General features: G+C 42.3%; 1 protein-coding gene and 1 long non-coding RNA gene across 2 annotated transcripts; one reads left to right on the top strand and one right to left on the bottom strand.

Moving 5' to 3' along the window:
* The first annotated feature begins 1,096 nt into the window (after positions 1-1,096).
* On the top strand, positions 1,097-24,263 carry dnaaf11 (dynein axonemal assembly factor 11). Its single transcript, XM_072440503.1, has 13 exons — positions 1,097-1,230; positions 1,839-2,006; positions 2,830-2,907; positions 10,574-10,746; positions 11,307-11,474; positions 11,571-11,683; positions 13,723-13,866; positions 13,947-14,021; positions 14,953-15,018; positions 16,843-16,912; positions 17,791-17,886; positions 20,738-20,814; positions 23,956-24,263. The coding sequence occupies exons 1-13, from the start codon at positions 1,221-1,223 to the stop codon at positions 24,134-24,136; spliced, it is 1,419 nt and encodes a 472-aa protein (XP_072296604.1). The 5' UTR covers positions 1,097-1,220; the 3' UTR covers positions 24,137-24,263.
* LOC140355790 (uncharacterized) lies at positions 7,164-8,288 on the bottom strand. Its single transcript, XR_011926026.1, has 3 exons — positions 7,968-8,288; positions 7,490-7,637; positions 7,164-7,301 (listed from the first exon to the last, which is right to left on the bottom strand). It is a non-coding gene; the product is annotated as an uncharacterized lncRNA (long non-coding RNA).
* Positions 24,264-25,569: the final 1,306 nt, after the last annotated feature.

Raw genomic sequence — 25,569 nt, 5'->3', positions numbered from 1 at the left:
TGGTAAATGTGCAGGAGATCACGAGTATGGGAAGTGTGACGTGGGAGCAAAACTGAAGTGCTGTAACTGTGGGGAAGAACATAGCTCTGCCTACGGGGGATGCAGGTTTAGCAAAAGAGCTGCTGAGGTGCATAAAATAAAGGTCTCTCAAGGTATATCCTATTCAGATGCAGTCAAGAAAGTTTCAAGTAACGAGTTTAGAGTAAATACAGAGAGAGGAGCCAGCGCTGCTCCCAGCCAGGGCGAAATGAGAAAGGCCAGCGTGGCTCCCAAGAAGTGTGAAGGTTTCAAGAGTGGAGGTCCCAAGTGTGCAGGTTCCAGAATTAATGAGAATACCCTGGTTGTGGATAGAGAGGATTTTGTACTCTTTATGGTGGATGTTGTAAACTGTGCTGCTCAGGCTCAAAGCAGAACTGAAAGGATCAGGATCATTGCTAAAGCTGCAGGGAGATTCCTTGGAACAAAGGAGCTTGATTGGGCAGATATAGAAAACAGGCTAAAGGCGCTAAATGGGAGTCGGAGTGATGGGGGTCTGCTTGTGGGGAGTCAGAGTGATCAGAGTGACGAGATGGGGGTGGGGGTGGTCTCCTGTCCTCGCCAAGTCTCGTAGACGCACGGCTACCAAGCAGCGACGTCAGTGGAAATATTAAAGCCTATAGAATGAAGCCTAAAGAACAACTATTCTAGTCACAAAGACATATCATGACCTCATGGGCTTTGTAACACCAAAACAATGGAAGGAGTACTTTTACGGACTACGACAGAGTCTGAGGACTACGAAAAGTCTGAGGAATAAAGTCTGGCGGTAATGCAACAATTGGATGCCAACCGCCATAAAACAACAACAACAACAACTTGGATACCAGCCGCCATAAAACGCCATAGAAGAAGAAGACCCTCTAAATATGTATTCAACAAAATAAATATATATATTTCTATTTGTCAAATAAAAATAATTGTGACATTCGATGAGTGTTTGTCCAGTGTTTGCTGGGTAATTTCCTAGTGTGATGTCATCAATTGCAAACAGGAAGTGAAATTATAAACCTAAACATATGCTATTCTCTGATACAATTTTTTTTTATCTCTATTGCATTTAAGGTCAATGAGTCGTCCGACCTGTCAGAGGCACTTTAAGGTCTGCGGAGTAGAGGACTCTGGTCTGCAGCCAGACACTCTTGGTTGCCACGGTAACGCCCCACAACACCAGCAGAAGAACCATGGTGCACAGTAAGTGAAAACCATTCAAATCTTCTAGAGTTACAAACAAGCAAATGTTATTCAACTTTTTTGCTTTTTTGCTTTCTTTGATGTTTTAGCTGAGTTCTATTTGTTTGTATCTTTACTAGAGAGTTAGCTGTTAGTGAAGCCCAGGGACATTTATTTTGGATAATTGTACTTTTTTGAGTATATTATAAAATACGTATTTGAGTATATTTTAGTAACAGTTTAGGTCCCAAATTGGTCCCAAATTGCTGTCTAATGTCTGCTTCTCTTTATTCATGGGTTTAAAAAGTATGACAAATTAGGACAGCTGCCATAGTGATTAACAATTTAAATGTATCTTTTGAATGGCGATGTGGGAAAAAGTTGTCCACATTTTGCATATAACAGGAAGCTGAAACTCACATAATTCACATAATAGCAAAGCTTTGTCTTGTTCAAATAAAAATGAAGATAAACTAAAGCAAAACAATATATATATGCAAAAGTTTATACTGTATTTGAAATGATGCTTGCAGCTCTCTACAAACTACATAAAGTGTTATTATTGATTGAGTATTTTGCTGCTGGTGACCTGCCGCAGCCTCTTGAGTCATGTGTTGTGTGCGGCGCAGTCACAGAGGAGCTGGTCCGGAGTCGGGCGGAGCATAATGATGGTGAGATGTTCTCCCTGGAGGAGCTGTCACTGCACCAGCAGAATATCCAGAAGATCCAACACCTGGAGCAGTGGTGCAAACAGCTGCGCATCCTCTACCTGCAGAACAACCTCATCTCCACCATCGGTACGTTACAACTATCACTTTACCACAAGTATTGAAGAATAAAGGTCCGTCATGTCCAACATTTCAGAGTTTAAAGGTCCACAGTGTCACTTTTCAGGTGGAGGCCCTGCCCACAGCTAATGGCTTTGCCTCAATTACCTTGAATGTTCCACAGTATGGCATTAAACCTGTTTTTCTCAATGCATTCAGCAAAATATGTGCTTTTTCAACTTTAAAACATTTAAAAATACATTTATTTAACTCTGCGTCCTGCCTCCTCACCCACACAGCCTCACCCCTGTCCTCAGAGACCGCCGCTGGCTCCCCATCCCATAACACATCCACTTCAGTGCATTACACAGTCATTGTTAGTTCTAGCGGTTCTGTATTATTAAGGTAGCAAAAGAGAAACCTGGAACTGCCACCTGGAAAAGGTTTCTGACAACTTTAAGTCTGGGAGCAAAATATGGCCCTTAATCTTACACAATAAACAGGAAAAGGTTACTTGATAAAAACTGGGAAACAAAATCCACATCAGCAGGATTTGAGTTTACCAAGTTACATTCACTTGTAAATAATAACATAATTTACTGAATAAAACCACGTTAATGTAACTTAGTAGATCCCATTTACAGTTACTTGGATGAATGGAGCGCACAAAACTCACTTACTATAGAAAAGTAATTCATTTACTTGGTTTACTGTTTACTGGTTGGTCTTGCTGATGCAGATTTTGTTTCCCAGTTTTTTGCTTGTCAGGGGCCAAATAACACGTAGATCATGGACTTTTCATGAGTTGTATTCATAAAAGTGTTAACGTGTTCAGTTTCTGGTGTGTGTGCAGAGAACGTTGGGCGGCTGAAGAAGCTGCAGTATCTGAACCTGGCTCTCAACAACATCGAGCTCATTGAAAACCTGGAAGGTAACATTCTCGTACTATTCCGTGCTGGGTTTCAAATGACATCACTACATTCTACCTGCCAATAATATTTAATACAGAGGGTTAAAGATGATCTAGTCACTAACAGAAATCATCACATTAAACATTTGTGAATTTACCTTTTAGATATTCATGGCTAAGAACCTATGTCTTTTATATGAATTGAGCTGAGACAGGTCAGAATTCTCAGGCTCTTTCTCTCTCTTTCTCTCTTTTTTACGGTATAGCGTAAAACACATACTTTTGAAGACGTACTTCAGTGGCACCTCAGAATTCTCAGGTAGAATTTACTGTGTAAGTGTCAGAGGTCAGATTGGTTGACCTGGTTTATGGTCCATACCTCTGTCATTACTGGGCCTCATGAAACAAAAGTTTAAAGTCTTCTCCATAGTTTCCCCTCGGAAAATATTTACTTCATACAAGTTTCAGAAAGTGGTGCCATTATTCAACTCCAAAGACATGAGTGACTTCAAACCATAAGAAGAATATGCATTAAGTTTGTTGAGCCAGTCTGCATGGGACTGTGGCTGCTCAGAAGAACAAAAGGAGCTGCAGAACAGAGATCTTTAGGAGGTCTTCTTGTCCAAGTCGCAGTTAAGGTGCAAAATATGGAATCTCCGTCAATCTTGGCCCACATTGTTGTTTTTAATATTATTGATTCATATTTATCAATCTACCGCCGGCCCCGCTCTGTTGGGCCCCCGCCTGTGGGTAGGCCATAGGCTGTAACTCAGAATGTGGCTAGAAAATGAATTTCGCTCCACCACATCAAGACTACTTTTCAAAAGTGGTTTTCCAATCTCAAAGATGTACTTGAGCTGGGGGAAAAAGTTCTCCGCATGATTTCTGCCAGTATTTGAGAAAATAGGTGTCGAAGTTGCCAGTTTACCCAAATATGTGACAAATTGGGGTGTACACCCATCTTCATACCTTCTTATTTTTTTCATTCTTTGATTGATTACTTCAGAAATTCAGATTCTCAGAGACATAACTACTTTCTTGGAGGATGTAAAGTGGTGAGACTCTGGGTGCTTTAGTTTAAGAGCAAACGTAAGTTAAAAAAACAGTTTTAACAATTTTGCATGTTATCGTTACGCACTTGAAAACTCTTACTCCACATTTAGTATTCAACTGAATGCTTCAACAATTACAAATTCTCTAGTCTTGATTCATACTACACTATAAAAACATAATCTAAAAGTAGTATTTTAACCCTTTCAACACCAGTTGCCCATTTGATGAAAGAAAACAAAGGCTATTGGTAAAGGTTTTATTCTATAGAACGGATATAATTTTATGTAATGTATTTTCAATATGAACAAATAATTACAATCATAAAAGCAGTATTCACATTGTGATAAACAGGCTAATTAACATGTGTATCTTTCGATCTAGTGTAAGGCAAACTTTCTGCAGAATAGGCTATACATACAAACAGAGGAATGATATAAGTATGATTGATGTCAAAATGTGTAAGTACAACACTGGTTTGATTTTTACCTTTTGAGGACAAATATATATCTTGGCAAATTGACAGTAAACAAAGATCAACCTCCTCAGATACATTTACCATGTTAGACAATGTCAATTTATCACTAGCACCTACACACCAAGCTAGTAAGTTATAAAGTTCAATTGGCACAATCTTTCTGGCAGAGGAAACATTTAGATCCTCTTGTGTAGGAGGCAGATTTACATCCATACTAGGGGCACTCTTGACCGCTTGTTTCATCCATACTAGGGGCACTCTTGACCGCTTGTTTCATCCATACTAGGGGCACTCTTGACCGCTTGTTTCATCCATACTAGGGGCACTCTTGACCGCTTGTTTCATCCATACTAGGGGCACTCTTGACCGCTTGTTTCATCCATACTAGGGGCACTCTTGACCGCTTGTTTCATCTATACTAGGGGCACTCTTGACCGCTTGTTTCATCCATACTAGGGGCACTCTTGACCGCTTGTTTCATCCATATTAGAGGCACTCTTGACCGCTTGTTTCAGTAATACACCTGCACTGTAAACTGTCCTTGAGAGCTCTCGCAGTGCAGCATCTTTACCACTTTCTGGCACCATTTCTCCATCACTACATGACATCTCAGAAACTGACATATCAGTTTCAGTTGAAAAATCCTGGTGGAGAAGTCCTGTAGTCTCCGTGGAAACCATTTCACTCAGGTTTCTTCTTGGTGGTTTGTGGAAATTCAGCTGTGGGAAGTCTCGCTGTAATCTCTTCTTCAGAAGATCGGATCTGTAAAAATTAGAGAAGGAATAGAAATTCAGTATTGATAGATTACTATTTTATTTGTGTTTTAGAATTATTTTATTAGGCCCGAGCGCCACAAGCTGGCGAGAGGCCTATTAATCTCGTAAGGCCGTGCAAAGCACGGCTGCGAAAGTGCGCACGAAATCGAGCGCGAAGCGCTCGCCCACTTCCAAACACTCACTAACGCACTCCTTCACTCATGCACGCCCCGTGCATACTAATTAGTAGTAGGAAAATGGAACATTACCGTTGTAAACGGGCGAAGCCCGTGCAAAAGTGCGCACTAAACGAGCACTTTACATTGAGATATAAAGCACTCATTTGCGCTAAGTAGCTCACCAATACGTTCCCCATCTCGTGCATGTTCCGTGCATATAAGCATGTAATGCAAAAATTGAACATTATTACTGTATAGAGGGTCAAAAACACAAAGTGGGCGGAGCCCACTCAAAATTAAGGAAAGTACCCGTCAGTGACCAGGGACCCACACCATGAGGTAGGAAAGCGCGAGCGCTTTCCGAAAATGTATAGTTTATGATATTTGAAAAATGGGAAACATTGTTTACGCATCGGAATATTATTCTTTCTTCTTTCTTCTTCTCGGGACCAACCCCCCTATTTTTCACCCAGTGAACATTGACGAAAAGTCACAAAAATGTTCACACCTCTAAAAATCGTGCCTCTCTACATTCTGGCTATTTCCCTTTTCTAAAATAAAATAAAATTGGCGCGTCAGCGCCCCCAAATGTACCAAAAATGCATTGAGAGATGGGAAATGACCCAAAAAAAATCTGATCGTAGAATCATGAAATTTGGCGCAGAGGTAGATGGTGACAAGAGAAGTAAAAAATATTATTACGGCAACGCCGTCCGCCCAACCAAATGTCGGCCATAGTGCTTCAAAAATGTTGTCGTCGTACTTTTATGAACTCCTCCCAGGGCGTTGGCCCTAAAAAGCTGAAATTTGGTGAAAATGCTACTGAGGAGTGGGACATCAAAAGTTATCCAAATTACATTGATACCTCTCACGGTCTCTGTGCGGCGAAGCCGCAAACTGTAGCTAGAATTTCAGAAATCTCCCATATTTAAAATTTCTGCCGTTTGCGCAGATAAAGTCCGAATTGCGTCAAATTAGAATCAGTTGTTAAACTCTTTGCCCTAAACCTACTTGAAGTGAAATAAATTCATTTGGCGCCACAGCGCCCCCTACAGATTTTATATGGAGGTTAAATGTTTAGTTTTGCGAAATTATATGAAATTTGACACACAACTCAATTTTAGCATCCCCATCAAAAAAGTCAATGAGACCCATGTCATAATTGTTATGGCGTTGCCGTAACGATGACCGAAACCTTTCATGTTATTCCAATGGGGAAATCGCCAGAACATGTTTACACTTTAGACTTTCACAAACTCCTCCCAGGGCGTCAGCCCTATTAACCTGAAATTTGGTGAGACTCATCTTCAGGACCATCGAAAGTTATCCACATTTTCATTCAAAGAGTCACGGTGTCTGTGCGGCAAAGCCGCACATTTTGCCAAGAATTCAAAATAAAATAGCTTTTTGATGGTAAAACAAAGGGGAGAAGATGTGACAGCGTCACAGATTCAGCAGTAGGCGTAATAAAAGGACAATTGGGGCGCGTTAGCGCCCCCTCCTCTTGCGGCGTGGCGGCGGTGTGGCGAGGGCCGATCATTGCCGCTTGCGGCTATATTTTGTGTTTTAGTATCCTATGTTTGCTGTTTATTTTGTGTTGTGTTTTAACAGGGTAACCACTTTTCTCACTGGGTTTTCCCTGTATAAATAAATAAAATGAATGGAAATATGTAGACTCCTGTAGCGAACAGGATTGGTTTGATCTTGAATGAAATTTCATGAATAAACATAGCTGTGATGTTTATCTGATCTTCTATTGTTTTCTTTCATAAACAATAAGAATAATTTAATTACCGGTAACTTCCATGACCAGGGTGTTTTTTGATGAATTTCTGGAACAGGGACAAGAGCTTCTTCATTCTGAGGATTTCCTGGTTTTCAATCAGTTGTGTCCGGATGACAGTGTCACAGAATGCTGTATATGCATCGCCGTACTCCCAGACTTTAGGTCACCTGTATAAAGCAAGGAAATGCAGTGATTGGTCAGTGATTGAAATATACTAGCTCACTACAAACAGAAATTTGCTTTGATTCAAACGTCTTTAAAATTATCGTGTAGTCATTACAATTATTTTCAATGAAATGATGAATTTATCTAAATATATGGAAATATATATTTTATTTGATTACCAAAATGTTACCTTTCATCACTTGTCTTCTTTGTCAGAAAGCTATTCTTTGTAACACCTCTTGTGATAGAGGTGCCTTCAATGGCAACACAATCTTTACCTCTGGTACACATCAGGATGGATTCATCTGCTCTTGATTCAGCTGCTTTGACCAAACTTCCTAGTAAAGGAGAAGTAAAAGAATTTCAATCAAGGGTGAGCACAATCAGTAAACAATCGCAAAAGTTCTCATCATACAGTCTTACATACATTACACCTACATGTAATAAACTAGGCACATATTCCTATAGTGATCTGTTCTTTTCTTCTGCATCTACCTCTGGATCTTCCTGCGTTGCATCAATGAAATTTCCCCATGTGGGACAATAAAGGAATATCTTATCTTATCTTATCTATGTATATTTTGGCCAACTTATTTCACTGTGATTAGTCCTATTTACCACGAGCAAGAGAAAACACACATGCAAGAATCAATATATAATCTACTCACCAGCAGTTAAAGTTTCAGCTTCGACCAATTTATCTTTCTTTGTCTTGTGAGCCTCTTTGATACAGCGATCAACCTTCTTGCAAATGATGCAAACTGCAGGAAGTACGCTTGACTTTTTAGATGATTTTGTCTTTACATCTGTGGTAGATCTCAGTCGTTTGGGAGAAGGTGGCAGAGTTGATGTGGTAGATTCACCTTCTCACCCTCGCCATGCTGCCCACAGACCGACTGTATTGCCGCAAGCTTTTCAGCACTAGTAATTCGTTTCTTGTCAATGAAACGTCTATAGCATGTAGGGTGAAACGTCTATAGCATGTAGGGTGAAACGTCAAACGTCTATAGCATGTAGGGTGAAACGTCTATAGCATGTAGGGTGAAAGCCTGGCTTGTTACTCTCCAGAAAATAAGAAAGATTTCCGTCCGAAGAAGCCACAGAAGACGTAGGATAGTTTTGTTTGGCGAAGTCATCATTGTGTACACAAACAGCTGCCGCTAACGCGCGGTCTATTCCGTCGATTTCCATCCACTTCTGAGCACAAGTGACCAGCTTCCTCCAGCGGACAACAGTCTGTGGCTGTGTTTGTTCTTTTTCTACCGATGAAATGTGTGTGATGCACTTGTAATCCATATTTTCATAGCGTTTTCTATCGGCTCGAGTGACAACATGCCGCTCCACGGGAGCAGCCATGTTTGATGTTATTGTAGTAATCTCTCCCCTGATTGGCTGATTCAGAGGCGGAATGATTCAGGCGTAGGGATATTGCGCTATCAGGCTGAGAATATAGTTCCGCATTTGAGTTATCGCCGTAAAAAAACTGGCGCGATGCGAGTGGAGAACTTTTGGTCATGAGCTAATGGTACAATGATAATTTTATATTTGAAGTCATTTTTTAGTCTTGTGACTGGTGTAGCGAACTTGAACGATACAGGCTACAGCCTATGGCCTAGGGCTCCTCGTCTGGAGCGGGCCATGGTAACGCGACTTCAAATACTTTGAGACACTCTTTCCTTTCAATGTCTTGTTCAAATCGGTCATCCCCCAGTGTTCTTCGGTTTTGGGTGTGCGCAGTGCTAGAAAATGTAGGATATCAATTCCAAAAGAGCAGGAAAGATTAGCGACGCTGTCACTAGACATAAGCCATTTTGCATTATGGAAAACAGTTTTTATTTTTCTATTTGTGCTTTTACAATAGTGTACTTTTACTTAAGTAAAGGAGTTTTAGCTGTACTTTTATTTTTACCAGCACGTTCTTCACCTCTGCACAACTATACAGACACTGACTTTACTCGTTATTAATTATGAGTTGCTGTTTAGTTTTCATCTGTAAAAATGTCCTCTCTTAGTAGTTGGGGCCTATAATTCTCTTGTACAGTTCTCTTGTACAGTTCTCTTGTACAGTTCTTTTGTACAGTCCTCTTGTACAGTTCTTTTGTACAGTCCTCTTGTACAGTCCTCTTGTACGGTTCTTTTGTACAGTCCTCTTGTACGGTTCTTTTGTACAGTCCTCTTGTACAGTTCTCTTGTACAGTTCTCTTGTACAGTTCTTTTGTACAGTCCTCTTCTACAGTTCTTTTGTACAGTCCTCTTGTACAGTTCTCTTGTACAGTTCTCTTGTACAGTTCTCTTCTACAGTTCTTTTGTACAGTTCTCTTGTACAGTTCTTTTGTACAGTCCTCTTCTACAGTTCTTTTGTACAGTCCTCTTGTACAGTTCTCTTGTACAGTTCTCTTCTACAGTTCTTTTGTACAGTCCTCTTGTACAGTTCTCTTGTACGGTTCTTTTGTACAGTCCTCTTCTACAGTTCTTTTGTACAGTCCTCTTGTACAGTTCTCTTGTACAGTTCTCTTCTACAGTTCTTTTGTACAGTCCTCTTGTACAGTTCTTTTGTACAGTCCTCTTGTACAGTTCTCTTGTACGGTTCTTTTGTACAGTTCTCTTGTACGGTTCTTTTGTACAGTCCTCTTGTAAATGGTAAATGGTCACATTTATATAGCGCTTTTCTACCGTCAAGGTACTCAAAGCGCTTTACATCAAGGAACCAGTCACCCATTCACACACACATTCACACCCCAGATGTACGCAGACACTGGGGGGCAAGTTGGGTTAAGTGTCTTGCCCAAGGACACAACGGCAGTATTCACATGAGGCAGCTGCGATCGCACCGCCAACCTGCGGGCCAGTGGATCTGACCGCTCTGACTGAGCGGGGAGTCGAACCGCCGACCTTTGGATCAGAAGACGAGCACTCTACCACTGAGCTACTGCCGCCCCCCTTGTACAGTTCTTTTGTACAGTTCTCTTGTACAGTCCTCTTGTACAGTTCTCTTGTATAGTTCTCTTGTACAGTTCTTTTGTACAGTCCTCTTCTACAGTTCTTTTGTACAGTCCTCTTGTACAGTTCTCTTGTACAGTTCTCTTGTACAGTTCTCTTGTACAGTCCTCTTGTACAGTTCTCTTGTACAGTTCTCTTGTACAGTCCTCTTGTACAGTTCTTTTGTACAGTTCTTTTGTACAGTTCTCTTGTACAGTTCTCTTGTACAGTTCTTTTGTACAGTTCTTTTGTACAGTTCTCTTGTACAGCTGTAGCCTTTGTGTGTTTGCTCCAGGCTGTGAGTCGCTGCAGAAGCTCGACCTGACGGTGAACTTTGTGGGTCGTGTGAGCAGCGTGGAGTCGCTCAAACACAACGTCCACCTGAGGGAGCTCTTCCTGCTCGGTAACCCCTGCACAGACTTCCAGGGCTACAGGCAGTATGTGGTGGCCGCTCTGCCCCAGCTCCAGGTCAGTGTACAGCGCACACACAGACACACACACCCTCCTTCTGAAGTGACAGAGTGGACCTTCAAAGATGCACATGTACATTTTTAGGTCAGAAACCTTTTTTTCTCCATCATGTCCGGAGGGACGCCAGCAGGTCATTTAAAGGGCATATGACAGGTTAGACAACACATTTCACCAAAGGTTTAGTGAAAAAGATTATATTATCTGATTTTACTAAATGGCGCCGTCATCGTTCTTCTCCTGGAAGAAGGAGCAGCCCCACGTGACGCTTCAGAAGATACTGCAGACATGCTATCACAGACATCTATGCTCAAGCATCAGTAACTGTTGTCACCTAACTAGCCTTATCCATCTTACACCATAACAAAAGACACAAAACTAAAAATGAGACATTTATGGTCTGTTCAAAGCATGTTTACACATTACCGTGGCAACCAGAGCCACGTCATTACCGTCCCTCCGGACCTGAATATTTATCACTAGCATTCTAACCAAGTACAATGTAACCAAGTTGCATGGCCATAAAGCCATATCTATAGAGATTTGTCTTTCTTTGTCAGTTTCTGGACGGCACAGAGATCAGCCGGTCGGAGCGTTTGAGAGCTTCACAGGGGCTGGACCAGCTCCGGGCCCTGGTGCACCGACAGGAGCAGGAGTATGTGCAGAGACGGGAACGAGAGAAGGAGGAGGATGAGAAGGAGGACAACAGAGAGGAGGGACAGGAGAGAGAGGAGGGACAGGAGAAAGAGGAGGGACAGGAGAGAGAGGAGGGACAGGAGAGAGAGGAGGGACAGGAGAAAGAGGAGGGACAGGAGAGAGAGGAGGGACAGGAGAGAGAGGAGGGACAGGAGAGAGAGGAGGCTGGGATGGAGCAACGAGGAGAGGAGAGGAGACCCGGGTTCGATGGGCGCTGGTCCACGGACATCAACAGCACACAGTGAGTCTGAATACCATTTGTACTTCACATAGCCTCACTACACAGTATTTTATTTTTTAATAAGTTATGTAAATATAAGTTTCTTATTGGATTGTGAAAATTTTCACTGATATCATCACATTACAAGAACGCTCAAAAAACAAAAGCACGATTCCATAAAAAAAATCCCCCCATGAGTCCCTCACTTCCCTCCTGTTCTCAGGTCTCTGCACTGCCCCCTGTGGCTCAGAGAAGAGACTTTAACGCAGCTCTGCTTGTGTACAAGTCTCTCCATGGCCTAGCACCAAAGTACATCTCAGACATGTGTCCAGAGTCAGGACTAAACATGGACCGGCCTCCTGCTGGTGCCAGAGTCAGGACTAAACATGGACCGTCCTCCTGCTGGTGCCAGAGTCAGGACTAAACATGGACCGGCCTCCTGCTGGTGCCAGAGTCAGGACTAAACATGGACCGGCCTCCTGCTGGTGCCAGAGTCAGGACTAAACATGGACCGGCCTCCTGCTGGTGCCAGAGTCAGGACTAAACATGGACCGGCCTCCTGCTGGTGCCAGAGTCAGGACTAAACATGGACCGGCCTCCTGCTGGTGCCAGAGTCAGGACTAGACATGGACCGGCCTCCTGCTGGTGCCAGAGTCAGGACTAAACATGGAGCGGCCTCCTGTTGGTGCCAGAGTCAGGACTAAACATGGACCGGCCTCCTGCTGGTGCCAGAGTCAGGACTAGACATGGACCGGCCACCTGCTGGTGCCAGAGTCAGGACTAAACATGGACCGGCCTCCTGCTGATGCCAGAGTCAGGAGTAAACATGGACCGGCCTCCTGCTGGTGCCAGAGTCAGGACTAAAGATGGACCGGCCTCCTGCTGGTGCCAGAGTCAGGACTAAACATGGACCGGCCTCCTGCTGGTGCCAGAGTCAGGACTAAACATGGAGCGGCCTCCTGCTGGTGCCAGAGTCAGGACTAAACATGGAGCGGCCTCCTGCTGGTGCCAGAGTCAGGACTAAACATGGAGCGGCCTCCTGCTGGTGCCAGAGTCAGGACTAAACATGGACCGGCCTCCTGCTGGTGCCAGAGTCAGGACTAAACATGGACCGGCCTCCTGCTGGTGCCAGAGTCAGGACTAAACATGGACCGGCCTCCTGCTGGTGCCAGAGTCAGGACTAAACATGGACCGGCCTCCTGCTGGTGCCAGAGTCAGGACTAAACATGGACCGGCCTCCTGCTGGTGCCAGAGTCAGGACTAAACATGGACCGTCCTCCTGCTGGTGCCAGAGTCAGGACTAAACATGGACCGGCCTCCTGCTGGTGCCAGAGTCAGGACTGAACATGAACCGGCCTCCTGCTGGTGCCAGAGTCAGGACTAAACATGGACCGGCCTCCTGCTGGTGCCAGAGTCAGGACTAAACATGGACCAGCCTCCTGCTGGTGCCAGAGTCAGGACTAAACATGGACCGGCCTCCTGCTTGTGCCAGAGTCAGGACTAAACATGGACCGGCCTCCTGCTGGTGCCAGAGTCAGGACTAAACATGGACCGGCCTCCTGCTGGTGCCAGAGTCAGGACTAAACATGGACCGGCCTCCTGCTGGTGCCAGAGTCAGGACTAAATATGGACCGGCCTCCTGCTGGTGCCAGAGTCAGGACTAAACATGGACCGGCCTCCTGCTGGTGCCAGAGTCAGGACTAAACATGGACCGTCCTCCTGCTGGTGCCAGAGTCAGGACTAAACATGGACCAGCCTCCTGCTGGTGCCCAGAGTCAGGACTAAACATGGACCGGCCTCCTGCTGGTGCCCAGAGTCAGGACTAAACATGGACCGGCCTCCTGCTGGTGCCCAGAGTCAGGACTAAACATGGACCGGCCTCCTGCTGGTGCCCAGAGTCAGGACTAAACATGGACCGGCCTCCTGCTGGTGCCCAGAGTCAGGACTAAACATGGACCGCCCTCCTCTGTGTTCAACTTGTGCTCTTCAAACTTGCCTTGCCTATATTTACACCAAATTCTGAGCTGTATAACACTTGTTCTGGTTTTGTCTCCCTCTAGTGGTGATGAGGAGCGGCAGCAGCTTAAGTCCTGCACAGAAGAGCAGGCTGAGCTGGACTTTTGGCAGACTCCGTGCTCTTTCACCCCTGAGTCTCGAGTGGCGGCGCATAGACACCTAGAAGAGAAACGCAGGGCCAAGGACAAGTACGATTCAACCAACAGCTCCATTTTTAATTCATGTTATTTTGAGTTTACTCTTCATTTACTCTGTGTTCGTGTTGCAGGGACGGTCAGAAGAAGGCGCCTCCTCGGACCCTAATTGCTGCGGACGGACGAGTACTGAACGCTAACGAACCCAAGTGAGGCGTCCTAGTGGAATACTTTCTTACTCCCTGCTATCTAATCCTGGTTTAGTCCTTATTTAGTCCTGGTTTAGACCTGGTTTGGACCTGATTTAGACCTGGTTTAGACCTGGGCTTAGACCTGATTCAGTTCTGGTTTAGACCTGGTTTGGACCTGGTTTAGACTTGGTTTGGACCTGGTTTAGACCTGTTTTTGACCTGATTCAGACCTGTTTTAGACCTGGTTTAGACCTGTTTTAGACCTGGTTTAGACCTGGTTTAGACCTGGTTTAAACCTGATTTGGACCTGGTTTAAAGCTGTTTTACACCTGGTTTAGACCTGCTTTAGACCTGCTTCAGACCTGCTTTAGACCTGCTTTAGACCTGTTTTAGACCTGCTTTAGACCTGTTTTAGACTTGGTTTGGACCTGATTTAGACCTGGTTTGGACCTGATTTAGACCTGGTTTAGACTTGGTTTAGACCTGATTTAGGCCAGTTTAGACCTGGTTTAGATCTGCTTATGTGTAAAAACGTATGTGTAAAAATGGCCATATTTGGGATGTAAATCTGAACAATGGACAAAGACAGGTTAAAAAAAAAAGTTGACATATTAGATATCAACAAATATCCAGAGAGGTTTTTGGAAATGTTATTTAGTATGTGAATAAACTATCTTTGATAAAGTTGCCTTAAACATTCAAATTTCAATTTTTTTTTGGAGTTAAAACCTGAATAAATCCGGCTTGGAATTATATGAACAAATCCTTCCGTACGATTGGTTAGAATCTTGTTCCGTCCAAGACTGTAAAGTTTGGTGTGTTTAAAGTGTTACTGTAAGTGATCTTTATGTCTCTGGGTAAAAGGTCTATGGATACAAGTGAATTGGACATTTTTGTAGTCTCCACATAAAAGCTTGTATATTAATAACGCCTCTATGTTGTGTCTTAGGCTGGACTTCTGTCTGACTGAGGATGAGGAGAACGGCACGTTGGTTTTGGACCTGGCAGTTTACAGGTGAGCCACGCCTTAGCGCTCAAGATCACGACTGACTGAAGGTTTTGTTTACTTAAAGGTCACATATGCATTATTTTTAATTGTTCTTGGCCCTTCAACCGACGGCAGGTCTGTTCAAACCTGGTTGATTTTCTGCATTTATTCCATTTTGTCCACCATCTGATGTAAAATATGAATGAATGAAGCTCCTGGGAAGGTAAAATATGAAAAGAAAGCCATAACCCACTTATTTCCAGTTAAATCAACCATTCTGGGAAGAACAACTGAAATTCTAATAATTCAAAATACACCTACACTTTTTTACTTTATTACAAGTCCCTTAATCTATTTGGTGAAATTACCTTCAGTTTTGAGAAACGAATTGTCAAAAACCCAACAAATGTTCAGTTATCAGGCGCGTTTGTGTTTAGCGGCGCCTCGTCCGGATGATTGACAGACGTGTAAGTGTCAAAAATGCCCAGCAGCCTCGCATAGACCAATAGGGTTAAACTGGAAACTGCAACGTGGACTCCAATCGAATCTGTGAAGGTCTTGCATATTCCGACATTTCAGGGAAAATCGGCACGAATGATCTTGTACCTTTGCTCTGGCATCTCATGTTTTACAACTTTAAAATGTGTCTACTATAGATAGGTAAGAGCAGTAGAATTTGCTGTCTCTCTTCAAGGGGATAATATCTAAATTTTATAAATGTATTAACAATCTGTGCAGCCTCTCTACTGATTACATTAAGGGTAAATGAGAAAGAGAGGGTCACTTTGTTCTGGATGATGAACTCTCAGTACTCTCACTCTCAGTGGAAAACCACACATTCAGATTTCAGTTTCTCTGGAGCGTTCTCCTGGCAGCAGCAAAAAACTCCCTCACAAAAAATGCACCGACGATCAAGGACTGAACTGACATTATACGGGACATGTCTGTCAATGCAGATTTATCTCTATCAGTGTCATGGAATCAGACATACACCGATGCTATTCCGTAACACATCGAGAACACAATTCAACTTAGAATATGAAACGACACAGAAATATCATACATTTGTATGGCAAGCTTGGGAGAAAACGCGGGGACTGATCACGCAAGCTGTGGTAAGCAGCCTGCGTGATCCTCCTGCGTCTCACCCCATTTTTTCCCATGCTGGTTGGTTTTATTAGATATTCTGGAATAGGCGGGTCACATTTCTCATTGGTCAGCTTCACATCAAGGCACTTGGTATTTTTCCGTAGAGATCAAGCCTTGGGTAACCATTACCCAAACTCCTCTGGGCTGTCACCCCCCTGGGGTAAACATCCTTTGGCCCATCTTTACGACCCCTTCACAAATGCAGTTTGTCACACACCCGTTCTTCTCTTAGACTAATGATGCAGATAAAATATCACTATTATGCAGATAAAATACATCACAGAAATATAATCATGTATTCACATTTTATCACAATCAGTAAATAAATAAAAGGGATAAAAGTTAAATTATGTTTTTACAATAGCTTCAGAAAGTGGTGCCATTATTCTTTTCAACTTTTCTTTTACCATGTGAAATGTGACAAGTGAAGAAATAAGAACAAAAGAAATGCTAGAAGAAATATAGTCACTGTGAGAGATATAATTGAACAGAACCTCCTCTTATCCAGTCGAGCCTGTGAGTTTGAATACTGCCACCATGAAAGTACTTTCATGTGGATAGACCCAGTAATTACAGAAATATGAATCATAAATCAGGTCTACATTTTCAGTCTGACAGATTTAAGGCAAATTCTACCATAGAATTACTGCTAAATGTGCAGTTGAGAAAGTTGTCTAAAATCTGTCCTTTTCCCACTCTCAGACACATGGACACCTCTCTGATAGACGTTGATATTCAGCCCAACTACGTCCGAGTCCTGGTTAAAGGAAAGGTGAGATTTGACATTTCTGGAGCAGAGGTAAATCAAGAGTACATTCTTGATCCGATTTTTGTCTTGCTTTGCCACCAAACCAGTCAGACCTCTCAGAGCGAGCACAAAGAAAAATTCATGGAAAATTAGGATAAAATGTCCTGAAAAATATTTCGTCGTCAGAATATAAATGTAAACTTATTTTTTGAAGTCCAGTAAAATAATAATCTGGATGCAATCTGCATTTTAGCCATAGCCTGTTTTTTAGCAGTTATTACCTTAACAGATCCAGAATTGATCTTATATTTCATATAAACCTGGATTAACAACAAACAGGAAATGTCAAATGTTTTGACCAAACTGTCTTGGGGAAAGAAACCCAAACCCCCGTTCACCTCAGAAACACAAACTGTCCCCTGCAGAGAAAAATAAATCATCCCAAAAATATTCTCACATTTTCCGAATGTCTTAGTTCTGTCTGAACCTGTGTTGCCCAAATACAAATACACACAATTATATGCAGTTGTGTTTTATTGGGTTTACACAAATGCAATAATACCCTTTTCATTATATGATTATAACATGTAAGGAAAAGTAGTGTTTTCTTTAATAGTGAATGATTTTGACAATAAATAGTGAGCGTTGCATTCAGTGTGGACATCGGGTGTGGCCTCCTTAACTGATAAAACTGTAGAACAAAGCGAGTCGTGCATTTGTAGACGCAGCGATACATTGTATGAAAGCAATGATCACTGACACGTGGGATCGCAAACGCCTCAACCTTCCTTCCCGGGTTTTACATGCATTTGAAAACCATGGAGTAGGTCAGTGATCTGGTTTTCCTGGCGTGCATTTAAACACACCGGCTGACGCTCTTCAATATGTGTCGGCGTCGGCAGGTGTTCCAGATGGTCCTCTCCGCTGAAGTAAAGCCTGACAGCTCCAGCGCTCAGAGGTCCCAGAGCACCGGCCACCTCGTCCTCACCATGCCCCGGGTAACGACTTCACTCACATGCAACACCTTTTCCTAATCACGTCTTGGTTTGGTGGGATAAGACCCTGTCCTGTGGTCAACATTTTACTTTGTAAAGCAAGAAATCTAAAGCTGAGTTCTAAAACATATTGATGACGAGTCCTGTCCCAATCCCCACACTACGCACTTTTCTGCAGTGTGCATGAAGTGTGGCCGTGCACAAGGGGCCCACATGAGACTTGGAACAGTCCGGACACTTTGGATTACTTAGTAGCGAGTATGATAAAATAAAAGATCCAGCAGCCGTGTCACAAAGCCACAGCCACAACATTTACTGACTCGGAAAAGAAGAATGATGCTTAACATTTGTACTGTGTTGTTACCTGGACAGTCCACATTTTTAGAAATATTGTCACTTTACCTATCTGTGGGAAATGATAACTGCACACTTTATCTGAATCCATAATAGTCGTTATAGAAATGATTTTAAAATATAACACTTTTACAATTTTTTTTAGTGATGATAGGTGTTGATTAGAAGTGTTGCGTCACCTCAGCATCGTAACATGAATGAACCACCAAGGAAGAGTGAATACTACTAAGAGTGAATACTACTAAGAGTGAATACTACTAAGAGTGAATACTACTAAGAGTGAATACTACTAAGAGTGAATACTACTAAGACACATATTTACTGAGAAGTATTCGCTCAAAAAGGCGCAGTGACGGTCACATCTGCTTCGCTGTTCCAAAAACATTCCAGTCAAATGCAATGTGGGGAATGTTCTTGCCTGAAGTCTGCATCGATCCACACTTGCTGGAAGTGTGTAGTGAAGTGTGCAGAGAAGTGTGTAGTGAAGTGTGCAGTGAAGTGTGCAGAGAAGTGTGCAGAGAAGTGTGCAGAGAAGTGTGCAGATAAGTGTGCAGAGAAGTGTGCAGAGAAGTGTGCAGAGAAGTGTGCAGAGAAGTGTGCAGAGAAGTGTGCAGAGAAGTGTGCAGTGAAGTGTGCAGTGAAGTGTCCAGAGAAGTGTGCAGTGCAGAGAAGTGTGTAGTGAAGTGTGCAGTGAAGTGTGCAGAGAAGTGTGCAGAGAAGTGTGCAGTGCAGAGAAGTGTGTAGTGAAGTGTGCAGAGAAGTGTGCAGAGAAGTGTGTAGTGAAGTGTGCAGAGAAGTGTGCAGTGAAGTGTGCAGAGAAGTGTGCAGTGAAGTGTGCAGAGAAGTGTGCAGAGAAGTGTGCAGTGAAGTGTGCAGTGAAGTGTCCAGAGAAGTGTGCAGAGAAGTGTGTAGTGAAGTGTGCAGAGAAGTGTGCAGTGAAGTGTGCAGAGAAGTGTGCAGAGAAGTGTGCAGAGAAGTGTGCAGATAAGTGTGCAGAGAAGTGTGTAGTGAAGTGTGCAGAGAAGTGTGCAGAGAAGTGTGCAGTGAAGTGTGCAGAGAAGTGTGCAGTGAAGTGTGCAGAGAAGTGTGTAGTGAAGTGTGTAGTGAAGTGTGTAGTGAAGTGTGCAGTGAAGTGTGCAGTGAAGTGTCCAGAGAAGTGTGCAGTGCAGAGAAGTGTGCAGAGAAGTGTGCAGAGAAGTGTGCAGAGAAGTGTGCAGAGAAGTGTGCAGTGAAGTGTGCAGTGAAGTGTGCAGTGAAGTGTGCAGTGAAGTGTCCAGAGAAGTGTGCAGTGCAGAGAAGTGTGTAGTGAAGTGTGCAGAGAAGTGTGCAGTGAAGTGTGCAGAGAAGTGTGCAGAGAAGTGTGCAGAGAAGTGTGCAGATAAGTGTGCAGATAAGTGTGCAGAGAAGTGTGTAGTGAAGTGTGTAGTGAAGTGTGCAGAGAAGTGTGCAGAGAAGTGTGCAGTGAAGTGTGCAGTGAAGTGTGCAGTGAAGTGTGCAGAGAAGTGTGCAGTGAAGTGTGCAGTGAAGTGTGCAGAGAAGTTTGCAGAGAAGTATGCAGAGAAGTGTGCAGAGAAGTGTGCAGAGAAGTGTGCAAAGAAGTGTGCAGAGAAGTGTGCAGTGTAGTGAAGGAGTGAAGTGTGTAGTGAAGGAGTGAAGTGTGTAGTGAAGGAGTGAAGTGTGTAGTGAAGGAGTGAAGTGTGTAGTGAAGGAGTGAAGTGTGTAGTGAAGGAGTGAAGTGTGTAGTGAAGGAGTGAAGTGTGTAGTGAAGGAGTGAAGTGTGTAGTGAAGGAGTGAAGTGTGTAGTGAAGGAGTGAAGTGTGTAGTGAAGGAGTGAAGTGTGTAGTGAAGGAGTGAAGTGTGTAGTGTAGCGAATGTTTGCCTGTAGATGGAATTTTGAAATCAAAGTATGTGCAAGGAACAGACTTTTCTGGAGGTTTAAAGTGCATATGACAAACATAAACATGATTATATTTCAGATTTATTGAACAATTTTGCATAGTTGTCCCCAGTTTGGCATTTCTGCAATGTTACTTCCTGGTCGGACATGAACAGCAAATATTCCCTAGGCAGAAGTAATTCCACAACTGTTACCTAGGCAACCAGACTGTAAACAAGGGCCAAAATCCATACAAATTACACAATAGTTATGATTTGACGATAAATATATATATATATTTCAATGGCACGTCGCATATTGATGACATAGAACTTTGCTCTACTTTTATTTTTTTAATTCTTCATAAACTGAAACTATAATAAATAATTACTACAGGTGCTAATCCACCAAACTTTGCCAAAAACAAGAAAACCTGCCATTATAGACTTTAAACATTGAATTAAAGGTGTTCATATATTATTCTTATTCTTAATAATGATGATGATGATGATGATGATGATGATGATGTGATAATGAAAATGATGAAGTGTAGATGTGGCTTTATGGCAGTGTGGTAACTGAGTTTGGAACCTTCTGGAAAAACCCTGGATCTCTGTGTTTCAGGCTGAAGGGGAAATCCGAGTGAAGAAGAAGAAGAAGAAGCCTTTGGTCCCAAAACGCCAGCCAAAGCCCAGCAGCAGGTGAACACCACACTGCACTGACCGTGGGCTCAATTTCACCACAACCTGCAAGAGCAGAGGTTCTGCAGATGACATCACAGTATTCAACATTAGTAATGAACAAGTATGAAAGTCTAAAAAAAACAAGTAACAAGAAGAAATGCAGATAAACAACGTGACACTGCAGCTACGCTCACGTTTATCACTGATGCAGACTTTGGGATCACACACACTTGAACTTACCTTTCTCTCCTTCAATAGCATGTGTCTGACTCCAAGTGTTGAGGAAATGAATTGTTTTGGGGTGAGCTGAAGTGTCCTTTTTCTCCCCCTGCCGTTAGCCCGTTAGCTGTGTTGTTATGACTGTTCTTCGTTACCTTTTGCGCAAGCCTAAACAAATTCCAAACCTAAATCTCTTTTCTCAGTGGCACAGCCCACATATGTGCAACATTTAGATTAGTTGTGAACAGCCACTATCTCTGTCTTTTATCGTGGGTTTGGATTTTAAACGTTATTTTTATAGGAACAAGTTTGACTTGAGTTAAACACATGCAGCAGCTGTAATGCGCCCTCAAGTGACTCTTAATGTGTACTACACTTAACAGTTTTTCTGCCCATCAAAACAGATTTAAACTAATATTTTATGAATAATGGGCAATAAATTCAATTGTAAGAATAGTTTTTTACTATCTATGTTTTATTTTGTCAATGTAAATGCTGAATTTTCTGCATTCTCATGTATTGGCTGTGAGCTTAGCCAAGCAAACACATTTTGATCATTGAATAAGTGTACTGAACCTTAATGTGAAAAGATGATCATTTCCCCCCTGGTTTGTTTGGATTAAAATGATAAAAAAAAAAAGAAAAGTGATAAATCTGTGGCACACAAACTGAGGCTTCTATTTTTTCTATGACATAATTTCCCCTCAGCACACAACAACTTCTATCACTGAATGTTGTGATGTCATCTACACAATGTCACCCTGTCAGTAGCCAAAAGTTAGCCAACGCAACGACAACAAAAATATATACAAATATAGCCGCAAGCGGCAATGATCGGCCCTCGCCACGCCGCCGCCACGCCGCAAGAGGAGGGGGCGCTAACGCGCCCCAATTGCCCTTTTATTGCGCCTACTGCTGAATCTGTGACGCTGTCACATCTTCTCCCCTTTGTTTTACCATCAAAAAGCAATTTTATTTTGAATTCTTGGCACAATGTGCGGCTTTGCCGCACAGACACCGTGACTCTTGGAATAAAAATGTGGATAACTTTTGATGGTCCACACCTGAAGATGAGTCTCACCAAATTTCAGGTTAATAGGGCTAACGCCCTGGGAGGAGTTTGTGAAAGTATAAAGTGTAAACATGTTCTGGCGATTTCCCCATTGGAATAACATGGAAGGTTTCGGTCATCGTTACGGCAACGCCATAACAATTATGACATGGGTCTCATTGACTTTTTTGATGGGGATGCTAAAATTGAGTTGTGTGTCAAATTTCATATAATTTCGCAAAACTAAACATTTAACCTCCATATAAAATCTGTAGGGGGCGCTGTGGCGCCAAATGAATTTATTTCACTTCAAGTGGGTTTAGGGCAAAGAGTTTAACAACTGATTCTAATTTGACGCAATTCGGACTTTATCTGCGCAAACGGCAGAAATTTTAAATATGGGAGATTTCTGAAATTCTAGCTACAGTTTGCGGCTTTGCCGCACAGAGACCGTGACAGGTATCAATGTAATTTGGATAACTTTTGATGTCCCACTCCTCAGTAGCATTTTCAACAAATTTCAGCTTTTTAGGGCCAACGCCCTGGGAGGAGTTCGTAAAAGTACGACGTTTGGAAAAACTCCAAAATCATGTTTAGCCATTTTTGAAGCAATATGGCCGAAATTTGGTTGGGCGGACGGCGTTGCCGTAATAATATTTTTTACTTCTCTTGTCACCATCTACCTCTGCGCCAAATTTCATGATTCTACGATCAGATTTTTTTTGGGTCATTTCCCATCTCTCAATGCATTTTTGGTACATTTGGGGGCGCTGACGCGCCAATTTTTTTATTTTAGAAAAGGGAAATAGCCAGAATGTAGAGAGGCACGATTTTTAGAGGTGTGAACATTTTTGTGACTTTTCCTCAATGTTCACTGGGTGAAAAATAGGGGGGTTGGTCCCGAGAAGAAGAAGAAGAAGAAGAAGAAGAAGAAGAAGAAGAAGAAGAAGAAGAAGAAGAAGAAGAAGAAGAAGAAGAAGAAGAAGAAGAAGAAGAAGAAGAAGAATATTCCGATGCGAAAACAATGTTTCCCATTTTTCAAATACCATAAACTATACATTTTCGGAAAGCGCTCGCGCTTTCCTACCTCATGGTGTGGGTCCCTGGTCACTTACGGGTACTTTCGTTAATTTTGAGTGGGCTCCGCCCACTTTGTGTTTTTGGCCCTCTATACAGTAATAATGTTCAATTTTTGCATTACATGCTTATATGCACGGAACATGCAAGAGATGGGGAACGTATTCGTGAGCTACTTAGCGCAAATGAGTGCTTTATATGGGGATGACGACCGCTTCGCGGTCGTCATCTCAATGTAAAGTGCTCGTTTAGTGCGCACTTTTGCACGGGCTTCGCCCGTTTACAACGGTAATGTTCCATTTTCCTACTACTAATTAGTATGCACGGGGCGTGCGTGAGTGAAGGAGTGAGTTAGTGAGTGTTTGGAAGTGAGCACGGCCTTACAAGATTAATAGGCCTCTCGCCAGCTTGTGGCGCTCGGGCCTAATAAAACGTACATTATAAGTAGCATAAGTTGGCTAATGCTATCGTGTGACTCTAACGTTATTTGAAACAAAAGGATTTGCATTTTTCAGATTGCGTGAAAACAAAGCTCAGAGGAAAGTCTAACTTGAGTAACAGAGCTTCAGACAGGGCAGTGCCTCCAGTTAGCTTCACACCCTCAGTTTATGTGATGAGATGAGTTTATGAAGACAGTCTCAAACATATAATATGCTTCATTTATGGTACATAAAAGGTACATTTATGCATCATAAATTTGGATATTTATTTCAAAAACAGTACATTTCCCAGTTTCATAGGCCCCGCCTCCATCTGAAAGGACTTAATGTAAAATAGAATGTGACATATTCTGGTAAATGTGGTGTGTGCAGGCCTGGTTCAGCTCACGAGAGGTTGGAGGTCGATTCCAGCGCTTTGGTGGATTTCACAAACATTGTCCAGCGTCCACACAGCGGAGCGGGGCCCCTGGAGAGCAGAAGGACTGCTGACCAATCAGAGCCCAGCGTTTCCCTCGAGTTTGTGGATGACCCTGATGTCCCACCTCTCATGTAGGACATCTCTATGGTTTTTATAAAAATGGACTTCTTATTCTTATACAGTGAGGAAACTAGGTGTTTGAGCACCCAGTGATTTAGCAAGTTCTCCTTCTCAGAAACTATGGAAGGGTCTGAAATTGTCATTGTAGATTTCCACTGTGAGAGACAGAATCTATGGAATCTGGAAATCACTTTTATAATTTTTAAATAATTGATTTGTGTGTTATTGCTGCAAATAAGTATTTGAACACCTGTCAATCAGCAAGAATTCTGCATATTCTGCATTAGCATATGTTCTGCTTTTTCTTCTTTTATTTTTTGTCTTGTGATTTATGTTACTTTGTAATTTCAATATGTTTTTACTATTGTGGAGTACTTTGTGTTATATATCCACAAATTAACTTTGATTGCTTGATTTATCCCGATTGGCGTATTCCTGATCTGATATTCGGGTGAGAACAGGAGTAACTTACGGGTCATATTAAGGTTATTAGAAAGTGAGCATATTCTGGTTTTTCAAAAGGGTTATTAGTGCCGTATGTAAACAGGTTATATAATATTCTTCATGAAAGGGTTTTTGACTGCATGTAAACACAGTCATTATTGCACCTTTAAAGAGTTCATTGTATTCACTGTGCCATTCACAATATGCACAATAGATATGTTTGAAGAACAGCCCGGTCTTTCAGATCATTATTATGCAAAAACAGCTCCATTCACATCTTTTGGTTGTTTGTCCAGTGTAAGCAAATAAAGCAGAGCCATTACAGCAGCTCCTCTAAACCAAGGCAGTTAGAATATAACTGCAACTAAATAAACCTTCACGATAAATTATAATGAAGTGATGTTGTATTCTTTTCTCACACCTAAGTGCGTGAGAGAACTGAGCAGAATGCATTATTTTCTTTTTTGGATTTTTTTGTCCCAAAGGCTTTATTAGACAGGAAAGGTACGTGTGAAATGGGGGGTGAGAGAGAATGGAGGACATGCAGTAAATTGTCATTTTCAATTACCAACCCATCAGAGATGGCCTGACCTTTAGGGTCACCACCCCCCGTCTCCTGTGTGTGGCATGAAAAATCACATTTAAAGTAACAGATTAACAGTTCTGGTTTTTGTGTAACTATAATTTTATGATCCAGGCCAAGATCTCGGGGATCGAGTTTAAATACAGGGCAAGAGAATAAAATGATTGTATTCTTACTTTAGTAAAACCAGAAGATTTGATTTTATTTCAAAATATCCTTCAAGATGGGACAGTTACATTTATAAACTAGCGCTACAGACACATATATAATATATATATATGATTTTATTTCTTTCTTTCTTTAACAGGATTTTTTTTGGTGCATTTTAGACATTTTTAAATGTTTGAATTTGTTTTATTTTATTTTGCTAGAAAGGTGCATCAAACCCCTAAATTGTTAAATACTCTCTTTTTATTGTTCT

Source organism: Eucyclogobius newberryi, unplaced genomic scaffold (genome assembly GCF_026437365.1).
Source record: "Eucyclogobius newberryi isolate DKJ021-1_F unplaced genomic scaffold, fEucNew1.0.hap1 SCAF_12, whole genome shotgun sequence".
Taxonomy (NCBI): domain Eukaryota; kingdom Metazoa; phylum Chordata; class Actinopteri; order Gobiiformes; family Gobiidae; genus Eucyclogobius; species Eucyclogobius newberryi.
This window is presented reverse-complemented; position numbering and strand designations above follow the sequence as displayed.

Bases quoted from the DNA above. Each gene is read 5' to 3' on its own strand.
- dnaaf11 (XM_072440503.1), top strand. The intron at 14,022-14,952 runs GTGAGGCGTCCT...GTTGTGTCTTAG, and splicing joins CTGAACGCTAACGAACCCAA to GCTGGACTTCTGTCTGACTG. The intron at 16,913-17,790 runs GTGAGATTTGAC...CGGCGTCGGCAG, and splicing joins GAGTCCTGGTTAAAGGAAAG to GTGTTCCAGATGGTCCTCTC.